Source organism: Sarcophilus harrisii, chromosome 1 (genome assembly GCF_902635505.1).
Source record: "Sarcophilus harrisii chromosome 1, mSarHar1.11, whole genome shotgun sequence".
Taxonomy (NCBI): domain Eukaryota; kingdom Metazoa; phylum Chordata; class Mammalia; order Dasyuromorphia; family Dasyuridae; genus Sarcophilus; species Sarcophilus harrisii.
In genome coordinates, this window is record NC_045426.1 from 203106780 (window position 1) to 203120138 (window position 13359).

Sequence of the window (13359 nt, forward strand, 5' to 3'; positions counted from 1 at the left end):
TCATAATATAAAATGTCATAAACAGGACACAAATCCAGGCCCTCAGACTCCAAATTTGTTGCTATTCCCACTATATTATTGCAATACTGTTGCTGATGGTAAATTACATATGGTAAACAATCATACTGGCTTTTTTTTTTTCTTTTAGCACATCAAGCTAAAGTCCAAATTAAAATTTCTAAATATTTTTAAAAGAAATAGCTCACTTTGTCTGAGATCGACTAAATAGGGGAGCTATATTCCAAAGACAGTTTTTAAAAATTTTCAACTCTTTTTCAAAGCTAATGTAACAGGAAATGACTTGTAAATACGGCTTGAATGTTAAGACTAAATTTGAAGGTCACAATTAAATTCTTAATGAATAAATGAAATCTTTAAGATTTAGATCCTTAAATTTGTTGCCTTCAGCAATACTTGTCTAATGGAACTGTTCACCTCCCAGGATGCCAGTTAGCTAGCTAGTGTTGCTATGGAAACATGAGACTGAAAAGTAACTGAGCAGACTGGAATACATCAGTTTGGGACTTGGGAGAGATACGGAGGAAAATCTTTTATTTTGAAAACCACAAAGAAGCATAGGGCTACACCTGTATTTTTGATTTCCTTCACAAGCTAATTGTACAATATTTCAGAGTCTGATTCTTTTTCTACAGCAAAATAACGTTTTGGTCAGGTATACTTATTGTGTATCTAATTTATATTTTAATATATTTAACATCTACTGGTCATCCTGCCATCTAGGGGAGGGGGTGAGGGGGTAAGAGGTGAAAAATTGGAACAAGAGGTTTGGCAATTGTTAACGCTGTAAAGTTACCCATACATATAACCTGTAAATAAAAGGCTATTAAATAATAAATTAAAAAAAAAAAAAGAAGCATAGGGCTAGGTTATGGTGTTAGAAGACCGTACTCCTTCTCCCTCTACAAACCCATGTGCACTGAGATCCCCATGCAGGACGATGGGGATATGCTGAGACAAATACAGGCAGCCTCAGTCCGTTCTCCTTAACCTCCCTGCCATATTTCCCATTCTGGGTAAAAAAAAGTAACTCCCTCCTTAACTTCCCCTCAACCAACTTCTGTCTGCCTTTCCCTTTTGGAGAAGAAGAAAAAAACCGGAATTAACAGGTGATTTCCGCCTCTATAGCCCAAAGTGCGGGATTTTACTGTCCTTTTGTCGCTTCATTTCACTTGAAATGAATGAAAATGTGGCTGCCACTAATTCTAACGTGTAGTGAAGTTGATGACAGTAGGCCAAAGAGAGGAAATGTTTTATTTTGTCCCGAAAGAGACGGCTACGGGGCCTGTATTTATTTTCTGTTCAAAAAAGTGATAGTGAATGAGCCTAAACGTTGATCAAATGAGATGATAACTGTAGTGGTTAGCCTAGCACGCAGTAAACACTGTACAAACGCTGGCTCCTGCCATTGTTACATAAGCAACCGGTAGCACAAGACAAAGAGCAAAACCCCTTAGGCCAGAACATAACAAGGGGGTCCCTGCGGGGCTCAAACCTAGCGTGGGAAGTTTGCCCCCGAGCAAGGCAGAGCGACAGCACTTGCGCTCCTCTAAGCAAGCCGGGGTGAAGAGAGACAGAACCAATGATAGTGTAGTAAGAGTCGCGGAGAAGCCTACACGCTACCCCTCATGAAGAAGGGGAAAAAGAAGCGGAACCTGGAGGCTATGGCTCGCCCCACCCCGCCCTGGCTCGGGTTCTAGCCAGCCAAGACCTCCGGGCCCTGGCCCATGCGCATCCCTTGTGTCCTGAGAACGCGCACAGCATGGCCTCAGAGCAGCGGCCGACCCCAACGCTTCTTCCTAGAGAGAGGGAAAGAGAAGTCCTAGGAGCGGGGAACGAATCAGAAGGGAGGGCACTTATCCAACAAGGCCCATAGTCCCCGCGGCGGCGCACGGACCGACCCAAAGGCGCTCGGACGCTCCTCCAGAGCGCAGCAGGGAGCATGGCGGCCCCCGAGGAGGCCTCCGAAGAAGACGGAGTAGAGACCGAGGCGGGCGGCGGGGCCTTGCCTTCGCTGAACGTCTCCGTAGAGGTTCCCGCCGAAGTCGGGGCCGCCAGCGAGGCCTCCGCCAAGGTCGAGGGCGCGGCCGAGCTCGACGACGACGGCGCCGCCAAGGTCGAGTGTGCGGCCGAGGTGGACGCCGCCACCAAGGCTCCCGCCGAGGGCGGGGTCGCCGCCAAGGTCCCCCACAGGGTCAATTTCGCCCCCGACGTCCCCACCGAGGTCAGCGTAGCCATCGAGGTCCCCGTCAAGGTCGACGGCGCCGCCGAGGTCTCCAGCATGGTCCGCGTGGCCCCCGAGGTTCCCACCGAGGTCCGCGTGGCCACCAAGGTTCCCACCGAGGTCCGCGTGGCCACCAAGGTTCCCACCGAGGTCCGCTTGGCCACCGAGGTCCCAGCCGAGGGCGACGCCGCCGCCGCCGCCGAGATCGGGGCCGCGACGGAGGTCGTCGGGGTCACGGCCCAGGTCGCGTTCCCGGCGGAAGACGAGGACTCCGTCTCGAACCAGCTGACCCCCTACCACACCCACTGGGTGGGACACTCCAAGAACCTGGTGGAACTCGCGCAGCAGGTGCAGAAGGCGGACGAATTCATCGAAGCCAATGCCACCAACAAGCTGATAGTGATCGCTCAGCAAATCAGCCACCTGCAAACCCAGGCCAGCAAGATACTGGAAGACGCCCAAAGGGACGCCGAGCTGCACCATGCCGCTTGCAACATGGTGAAGAAGCCTGGAAACATCTACTACCTCTACAAGCGGGACAACGGGCAGAAATACTTCTCCATTATTTCGCCAAAGGAGTGGGGGCCGAGCTGTCCCCATGACTTTCTCGGCGCCTACAAGCTCCAGCACGATCTCTCCTGGACTCCCTTCGACAACATCGAGAAACAAGAGGCCGAAATCGGCATCGTGGACAAGTTTCTGAGCCAGCAGATGGCCCTGCCCCAGTGCACAGAGCCCAACTTCCAGGGCCTCACCTAGCCGTCACCGACAATGCCGAACAGGACGTGGGCCTGGCTCCTCGGGTCTCCTTAGCTTCCCTGCGTCCTGCTTTATAGGAGTTGTGAGAGGTGATGCACGCCTGAGTACCTTGGATGGAGATTCATTCCCCCTGTGTGAATTGAAGTATATTTATCAACTCCGTTTGGGGCCGCACACTCCCTGCTAAAGAGAATCCCCAACTAAACACACATGGACCAGTAACCATTACACCTCCCAACTCACCCAAACAGACAGAATCCGTCACGGTAGCTGAACTTTATAGGAACTTCATAGTACAGAGAAGAAATGTCACTTCTTTAAAAAGGTTGTAGACTGCTGTTTATACATAGAGGAATCTGTACCGCGACCCCTTTTTAACTCAGGATGTTTAGGAATGGGACTAGGGTCAAGCGAAGGACTGGCTCTTCTGTTTCTATAAGTGATTCTACCCTGTTCCAGAGAACTTTAGGCTCAGAATCATCAAGGTCTCAGGAATAATAATGTGGCTCACCAAAAAAGTGATTCTAATTTTCTTAACAAAGGACTGTCTGCTCTGCATTTTCCCTAGCTCCTCTAGCCTCTCTCTTTTTTTTGGCTGGAGAATTGATACAAATGCAAGAGAGAAGAGTAGTGGTTGTCTCTTTAATTCCTTGCCTTCAGCTCCTATATCAGTTTTAGGATCATAGATTTAGAGATGGAAGGGACCTTCAGAAGTCATTGAATACATCCCCCTTCTTTTACAAATGAGGGAAGAGACTGAGGGTTCCATAGCGGTTAAGTATCTGAGGAAGTACTTGAAAACACTTCCCTCGTGAAGCCATTCTGCTTCATGAATGAAGATAGGCGAACTGATTTTAGCCAGGTGTGGGGCAAAAGTCCAGGGCTAAACCAGGATATCAGTAACAAGAGTCCATTTAAATGGCGATTTCCAAATGTTATGAAAGGGAGAGATGAAACAATACTATGGGAATGAAAACTTTGAAGCTCTGTTTGCACAAAATTTATTTATTTTTTCATAGAACTCAAAAAATTTAATCTCCTGACCTTGTGTGTTTTGAGCTCGTTAGATTGAAAGCTTGGAGGGATCTAAGAGATCATATAGTCCTCTTATATAAGAAAACTAAGGCTAGTAGTTAATTAGGTGACTAGACTAATATCACATAAGTAACAAAGCCACTATTCTAACCCAGATCCTTTGACTTCTAATTCAGTACTTTTGTACTGAATTAGAAGAGCAGTTATATGAGTAATTCAGACAAACTGTGATGTAATAATGATGTTTCCAGTCCACCCCTGTTCAAATTCTACCCTTGGCCCAGGGCCACACAGAAATAATTAATCATGGGTTTCACTAGAACAACGAGCAGGTAATCATACTCTGTAATCACATCATCAGGTTACTACATGATGGTTACTTCAAAACATAGCACAGAAATTAGTCAATAAGAAAGCACCAAGAGGATGCAGAATAGAATATTGGGCTGCAAACTTCAATAACTCTTTCCCCAGGCATGGTGCCTGGGCAGTTCCCCCTTTGTTGTCCTTGGGTGAACTTAGGCTAATTATAATAGCATTACCATAAATTAATACTACTCCCTTACCCCCAAGCAAGTGGGCTTTTCTGTATGCATTCTGGATATCCACATGTGCAGTTACATCATGGCTTTAGGACCTCCCCATATTAGTCAACTATAACCTCAAGATTTGCATATCTTGGGATATAATCAGCAATACTTACCCTATAAAAATCTTTGTCATGCTTTACTGGGCTGCTGACTTCTTCAGGGACGTTGGCCCACCGACTGAAAGTGTAAATCTCATTAAAATGTCTTGGTTTGGGTTGGAAACTGTCTGAGCCTGAGTTCTTTCATAGACGCCACCACACGTACCTGATATCTCAACAGTAAGGTAAGATATTTTTTCTTCTGTGAATTATCCAGCTAACTGAATTACCTAAATAATTGTTTCATGCAGGGGAAAAAAAATTGTTTTGCAAATTCTCCTGGGCATATCCCTAGCTAAAAGTCCCCATGTTCATTCAGTAATTGTCAAATGCCTTACAGTGAGCATAAGAGATAAACAATAGCATCCTGTTGATGCTGTTTGAGTGGTCTAGATTCCTAGTGGTTTAGAGGTTAGTGGCTATAAGAGAGTTGTTAAAAATTCCCTTTAAATTGGCTGCAGGTTTTAGGAGTGAAAGAATTCACTCATTCCTGAAATATTAGTTGCAAAATAAAAGTTTATTGTTAGATAGAAATCAGTTTATCAAGAGACGGACTTCTACAGTGGCAGGTCTATGGAAAATGGAGTTTTGCACTGAGAATGCATTCTCAGTGGACAGATAAGAGATAAACAATAGCATCCTGTTGATGCTGTTTGAGTGGTCTAGATTCCTAGTGGTTTAGAGGTTAGTGGCTATAAGAGAGTTGTTAAAAATTCCCTTTAAATTGGCTGCAGGTTTTAGGAGTGAAGAATTCCTCATTCCTGAAATATTAGTTGCAAAATAAAAGTTTATTGTTAGATAGAAATCAGTTTATCAAGAGACGGACTTCTACAGTGGCAGGTCTATGGAAAATGGAGTTTTGCACTGAGAATGCAATTCTCAGTGGACAGAAGGTCCTGGCAGCAAGAGAGCTCCCAAGGTCCATCTGCAAAGACTTTAGTTGATGGAAGCTTATTATATTGGGTGTCTTGGGGAGGGGGTTGGGATGCCCAAGCAGATTAGAACCAGTGGGAGCTGGGGCAGCCCAAGTTGGCACAGACCCAGTGGGGGCTGGGACAGCCCGATCTCCTATTGGAATTCAAAGGGATGCTTTTTGACCAGGATTTGTAATTGAATCAAAGGCTCTGGCATCCTGGAAAGACAACTTGTCTGGGGAGGATATCCCTTAGCCAGGAGAATCTGAAAGGGATCACAGATCAATAGGAAATAGTTTATTAAAGGGACCACAACCCATTTCACTATGTGATGTGGTTTGCTGTGAAGAGACTAGGTATTTGGCCACAACTGTCACAACTCCTTGGGGAATAGTGCCTATACACTTATACCCAACTTGGGAGTTTAGGGTCTTTCCCACTGAGCTATCTTGACTAATGAGTCACAATGGCCAGCTGGAGCTGAACAAATTCATCTGGGCTTTTGGTAAAATGAAGGTTCACAGCAGCAACAAGAAGATGGTATAATGACTAACTATGATAGACTTGGTTCTTCTCAGCAATTCAGTGATTCATGACAATCCTAATAAATTTTGAATGGAAAATGCTATCCATATTCCGAGAGACACCTCTGGAAAAGAATGTGGATCAAGGCACACTATTTTCACCTTTTTTTCTTTTTTTTTTTTTTTCTTAGGGTTTTTTCCTTATTTTTCTCTCCCAACACGACTTATATGGAAATATATTTAAAAAAAAAAAAGTATGTAATGTATAACCTAATTTTTTAAATTGTAATAAAGTTTTTTAAAATTTTAATGAATGTACACATGGGCAGAGAACATGGTAAAGAAGCATGGTAGAGAGGAGATATTCTCATTCTTCAGTTCCTACAGGTAAAGTTGGATGGGGCTAGCATTCCCATTTTACATTTGAGGAAACTGAGGTATTTAGTGACTTGTCTAGGATCATACAGCTAAATGTCTGAGGCTGGATTTAAACCCAGATGTTCCTAACTCCAAGCCCACTATGTGCATTATGCCATTTAGCTCCCTTATGCTAGTTAGGCTAGTTTTTAGTAATATTAGAATTTGATCCATGCTTGTTAGGGCATTTTTTCTTTAAATAGCATTGGTGTGCTTACATTATTGGTGGGTTACATGACTCCAGAATGAATCAAGAGTAAAGGGGAACCAGCTCCTTCTTCAGGTTTCTGACCAAAAACCAGCAGCATGATCAATATTAACACAAGAAAGCCATATTCGGCTAATTCAGAATATATTTTTGCTGAATATCCTTTCTCTGTCATGCAAATCTATCCCACCCTACAATTGCTATCCTCCTTCCTTTCCTGAATATTTTATTTCATTCTAAATTCAAATCTGACCAGATCTGGTCTACTCTACCCTATATTGGGGAGATATCACACACAGAGGAATGCTACCCAGGGAAGAGAGATATAGTCTGGAAAATCACTGAGATGGTTAGTAGAACAATGGAGCAACCAACTGACAGACCCTTTCAATAGACAATGAAAAGGCTAATTTGTTTAATCCTGTCAGTATTTATTAAGCACTTACTAATTGCCAAGCAGACTACCCTAAACAGTAAGAAAGACAAAAACATTTCTGCCTTAAAGAAGCTCAGTCTATAAAGTCAGACATGCATAAATGGGTACATAAATTACATATATATAGATTATGACATCTCTACATAGCTGGAGTTCTGGGTTGGTTTTCAGAGCAAGAAATAGAAGATGGAGAGAATGCAAAGCCAAGCAGAAAATGTCTCTGGAGGTGAGGTTGATAAGGTTTGAATCCCTTCAATTCCTGGTAGTGATGAGGTTAGTAGCAATAAAAGGAAATAGTGTGCCTTGATCCACATTATTTTCCATAGGTCTCTCTCGGAATATGGATAGCATTTTCCATTCAAAATTTATTGAACCATCTACTTGGGCAGGTCACTTCCTCTCTCTGGGTGTCAGTGCTTTATTTTTTTTATAAAAGTAAGTAGCATGACTATAGGGACGGGCTAGTTTTTTACCTGTTTTCTGTTCAGTCTGTGAACTAAAAATGATTTTTACATTTATAAATGGTTAAGAAAAAAAATCATGTTGTGGCTCAGCACTAATCTTGCAGCTCAATTAAGTGAAATGAAAAGATAGTTCCTGTTTTCAAGAAACTTAAAATACAATGGGAGAGGTAACATACAAATATATACAGAACAAGCTAATATGCAGGAAAAATAGGAAATAATCAACAGCAAGAAGGCCCTAGAATTAAAAAAGATTGGGAAAGATTGTACAAGGTAGATTTCGTTGGAACTTAAAGGAACTCAGAAAGACCAGTGTCCAAATGGAAGAGGGAGAGTATTCCAGGAATAGAGGACAATTAGAGAAAATTTCCGGAGCTGAGAGATAGAGTGTCTTTTTCATGGAACAGCCAGGAGAAAAGTATCACTAAACTGAAGGGTACATATTGGGGAAGTCAAGTGTAAGAATGATGAAGTTTAGGTTTTGGGGTTCCCTTTAGTAGGAAATCAAAATGAGATTAGGGTTTCTGGTGGTCAGGGAGTTAAATGATAAGGTCTAGTGGCAGGTTTGGGGTTCAGGGTGAAGCAGGTTATGGTCCCTTTAAGAAACTGCATTTGTGATTCCTTTCAGATTGATTGGTGATTCCTTTTTGATTCCCAACCCCTCCTGGCTGACACATTATCAATCCAGGATGCCAGGGCCTTTGATTCACAAATCCTGGTCAAAGGCATCCTTTTGAATTCCAATAGGAGATCCGTGCTTGCCCCAGCCCCCATTGGATCTGAGCCAACTTGGGTTCTTCCAGCCCCCATTCTGATAAGCTGCTTGGGTTTCCCACCCTCCACCAAGCAAATTCTATCCCTTGCTGAAACCCAGTGAGGAGCCAATTTGGGACTGTACCCATGGGCCCCTTTAGCTAAATCTCTCATTATAAAAAGAGCCAAACTAAAATATTCTCTTTGCAGAGATTATAAACATGCCAGCACCATACTTGGCACCCCAAGGAGCCTCTGCCCACTAGAATACTCTTTTCCAGTGCCATCCTCTCTTTATCCTTACCTATTTCCTTAACTAGACTTTAACCTTACTTCCAATTCCCATAATAAACCTCTTTTATCAATCTAGGTTTTGGGGTCTGTAAATTCCTTTACAGAGAACTTCTTGTCCTGCCAGAAGGGGGTTCCCCAAAACTCCCTACCCTTGTGCTGAAACCTACCCTGAACCCCAGCCTGCCACTAGACCTCATTTAACTCCCTGATCACCAGAAACCCTAATTTCATTTGGGTTCCCCAAATCTAAACCTAAACCTCATCAAGAGGACCAAATGGAGAGGTTTATCTCCGCCTGCACCCCCTTGAGATTTGGTACAAGGGTAGGGAATTTTGGGGACTCCCTTCTGGTGGCGCAGAGATTCTCTGTAAAGGAATTTACAGACCCGAAAACCTAGATTGATAAAAGAGGTTTATTATGAGGACTGGAAGTAAGGTTAGAAATCCTGAGAGGCATCAAGTCTGGTTAGGGAAATAGGTGAGGGTAAAGAGAGGGTGACACTGGAAAAGAGTATTATCCAGTGGACAGAGGCTAGCATGTTTGGAACCTCTGTAAGGAGAGGGTTTTAGTTTGGCTCTTTTATAATAGGAGCTTTGGCTACAAGATTAAGGGGGCTGGTGGGTGGAGTCCCAAGTTGGCTCATTTACTCACTGGGTTTCAGCTTGAGCTGGAATTCAGGGAGTTTCTTCAGTTCAATAGGATTGGAATTCCTTTTGCTAGATAACAGAATGAAACTGTTTTATTTGCTTTCCCTGGGGCAGAATCCCTCACTGAGGCAGAATTGAAGGAGATTTTCTACTTCAAGGATTTTTAGAGTTTCAGGGTTCCTTCTTCAAGAAGACTGGAAGAATAAGAGGGAGCTAGGTAATGAAAGACTTTGAATGCCAAATAAAACATTTGTATTTGCTCCTTTAAGCAATAGGAAGCCACTAAAATTTATTAAGTGGAGTGTGTGTGTGATGATTGGATCAGCATTTTAGAAAAATCCTCTTTTGAATGGAGGATGAATTGGAGTGGGGAGACTTTGAGATGGGCAGATCCATCAGCAAGCTATTACAGTAATCTAGACATGATGTGTTGAGGAGCTATTAGAATAGTCTGTCAGAGGAAAGAAGGGAGACATATTCAATAGATATTGCAAAGATGAAACAGAAGGTTTGGGCAACAGACTGGATATGGGTATGTATGAAAGATTGGTGTAAAAAATGATTCCTACATTTCAAGCCTAAGAGACTTGCTGCCTTTCAATTAATAAAGACAAAAAAGCAGTTGGAAATGTGAGAAGTCAACAGAGAGATTGGAGCAAAACAGGTTGATATGAAAATCATCAGCAAAGAATTGGTAATTAAAGTCATTGGAGGTTGAAATCACAAGTAATATAGAGCAGGGAAGAAATGAGCCCATGATAGAATCCTAAGGGACATCTATGGTTAAAGGCTGTGATCTGAAAGAAGATCTAGCAAAGGAAACAGAAAAGGATCAAAGGAGCAAAAGGAAACAGAAAGGTATCTATCAAACAGATAGGTAAAAGAACCAAGGGAGTGTGGTACCCCAAAAACCTAAAGAGAAGAGTGTAGCAAGGAGGAAAGAGTTATTAACAGTGATTAACAGGATGCAGAGAGGTCAATGAAATGAAGATTGAAAAAAGGCTATTGGATTTGATGATTAAGAGATCACTAGTAACTTTGGAGAGGGCAATTTTAATGGAATAATATGAGTTGTTTTTGCTACTATATCTCATCATTGGCCCATATTGATCTTGCAGTGCAATGAAATACTCAGATCTTTTTGAGATGAGCTGCTGCCTAACCATGTTTTCCTCATACTGTACTTAATGATTTTTGGAACTCACTGAAGGTAAGACTTCATATTTATGCATAATGAATTTTACCTTATTAAATTCAGCTCAACATCTGAAAATTTGATAAACCTATACCGATAAAGATGTTTCATAGCACAGTATCAAGCATAAATCCCTGAAGTAATTCATCAGAAACCATCCTATCATCCTTTCCATAAGAATAACAGACTTTGTCAAAATGTCAAATGTCAAATGCTCTAGCAAAATTTAGATCAATCATGTTACAGCCTTCCCCAACATTCCTCAGCAGTAGGCCTTAGAAGATTGTACCCAATAGTTCTTTTTTTGAAAATAAGAATGTAGATTTATCAAGTACATAGAATTTAAGTTTGCACAGATCTCTTTGGGAAAATTTAAGCTTAAGGAAAATTATGTAAATCAATATTAAAAAATTAGCTGAATTCAGAAAGCTACTTTGCATAAGCTTTAAGAATTTTTAACAGCAACACACACCACTCAGAAAAGATTCACACAGGAGAAAGATGGAGATAAAATTAAATTTTAAATTTAAAAAAAATTTTAGTTTAATATGCATCATTAACATTTGCTCCATTTTAAAGTCTAAACACACAGAAAGGAGATTTACACAGAAAGCAGGAACAAAGTAGAAGTAACAAATGTTGGGAAAATATTTCTGGTAAGACAGAATCATGAAGATAATCCTTTGGAAATCCTTTTGTGTGGTATATTAGGGGGAAGATGGGATAAGGGGCATCTTTCAAGTTACCCAGAGAGTAAGGCAGAGAGAAGGAAAGAAAATATGCCTGAATCTTAGATCAGCAAGGCTCCTTAAAAGTGCTACAAATGCCCTCCAAAATCTGCCTTCCAAGAAAGTGAGATTTCTCTCAGTCTTGACCTTCATTTTTATATCTTCTCTAAAATGCAATGCACCCAGATGCCATTAATTCTAATTGGCTTTAAAATTTTCAATGTGAGCACTGATTCCTCAGAAATTGGCAAAGGTTACAAATTAGGGTTTGATTTATTATTTTGTTGATTATATAAATTTATGAACATGGTTGAGAAAATGTCAATAATTCAGATTAAACTTGAAAGCAGGATACCTATTATTTTCTCCTCAGAGAATTCATTTTTAAACATTTACCAGATACCATACCCTTCCTTTATTATGGCAGTAATGCATTCATTATCACTAGCATTTTTCTACTTGTCATCTGGCCTCACAAACATTCTCACACCTCTGCCAAAAATAATGCTCTTTATTCACGATTCTCTTGTAACTTGACATATTACAAGTTCTGTCCTTAGTGTGTCTTCTTTCATCTACAAAAGAAAATTATTGAAATATTATGAGCTTTAGTAGAAGGATGGTTGTGGGAGGGGGTCAACAGGAGACAGTCACCCACAATAACTTCCACTAAGTTCTGGCAAGTAAAACTCAAACTCACCTAATGTAATTTTGTCTGGATGGAATTTTATTTGAAAATTGGCAATTCTTCAAAATGTCTCAAAAATAAACATGAAATAGTTGAACTGGCCTTGGAATCAGGAGGTTCTGGTCTCAAATACTGCCTTCAATATGTACTGGACATATCACTGTAAACAAGTCCTTTTATTTCTCAGTTACTTCCAGCTACTTTCTGAGAATATGAATTGAACAATAGCTTTCAATTTTCATTGTTAGATGAAGTTTCCTTACTGGGAATTCCCTGCACCAGTGAAGTTACAGGTCCAAACACCACCTTAAAAAATAGTATATCTTGTTCTCATAGTTTCTTTCTGAGGTTGTCATTCCCAGATGAGAAGATATTGTACATGTAGAAGATTATCCCTCTACTTCAGAATACAAATCCATTTTGCTATGTTCTAGACTGTCTTCTGAACTGAGGAAAATGAAAATAAATACAAAAAAAATTCTGAGTAGATCTGTTAGTTCACTTGTATAGGCCCTCAAGGAAAGGGAGCCCCCCCCTTTTTCCATCTTTCTAAATGCCAGATAATCGATCATATGGTTCCAGTCCCTGAAATCTAATTAGGAGTCAGTCATTCCCTATCTTTTCAACAAGTTGTTTATGAGTATGCCTACAATTTCTTTCTTGAAATTGCTCCTATAAGTTATCCCAAAGACTCCTTGTCCTGTAAATTCATTAAGTTGATTGGGGAGCACATTAAATTGATCAGGGAATTCTTATGCTCAACTTCCCCAACTCATTCCTACACGTGTTTTTCATCTAAGAATCTTCAAGCATTAAGCAAACACAGTGAGATACGGATATTTGGACTTGATATTCATTTCTTCGTGGAAGAGTGGAGATCTGTGTTTCTTCACTCATTAAATGAGGGCTAAAACTGGATTTTTTTTATGCCCTAACTCCTATAAATTTAAGGAAATTGATTAAGTGATTTGCTTAAGGTAAAAGAGCTAATAAGTAGCAGACTCAATTCTCCTGACCCTAATCTAGTGATCTTCCTACCAAACCATGTTGCATTGTCATCCTAATAAAATGCAGTCTTCTTGAGAGTAAAACAATTTCCTTTTTTTCTCTCTGTTCCCAGTGATAAGTTGAGTATTATACAGCAGGTACTTATTAAATAAATTATTGACTGTTAGCAAGTGATCACAGAAGAAACAAGGAAGACACTGTGGTGGCTGTAACTAGCCTGTAAGACATTGCTTACATCTTTGGCATTGGAAGAGTACTGAGAACTAGTCAAACTCCTTTATTTTATAGATAAAGAACTTGTAATGATGAAAAATTAAATAACTTGCCAAAAATTGCAGAGCAGAGGCAGAATTCAAAG

The 13359-nt window shown here is 41.1% G+C and overlaps 1 protein-coding gene across 2 annotated transcripts; it reads left to right on the forward strand.

Moving 5' to 3' along the window:
- Positions 1–1869: 1869 nt before the first annotated feature.
- Positions 1870–4848, forward strand: LOC100914024 (uncharacterized protein C1orf50-like). 2 transcript variants are annotated; one of them, XM_031968703.1, is made up of 2 exons: positions 1870–2320; positions 2351–4848. In XM_031968703.1, the coding sequence occupies exons 1-2, from the start codon at positions 1961–1963 to the stop codon at positions 2999–3001; spliced, it is 1011 nt and encodes a 336-aa protein (XP_031824563.1). In that variant the 5' UTR covers positions 1870–1960; the 3' UTR covers positions 3002–4848. The 2 variants fall into 2 exon arrangements, with proteins under 2 accessions (XP_031824563.1, XP_031824560.1); XM_031968700.1 differs by having other exon boundaries at positions 1870–4848.
- Positions 4849–13359: the final 8511 nt, after the last annotated feature.

What these genes read in the sequence shown, in the direction of transcription:
- LOC100914024 (XM_031968700.1), top strand. Translation starts at nt 1,961, where the DNA reads ATGGCGGCCCCCGAGGAGGCCTCCGAAGAAGACGGAGTAGAGACCGAG.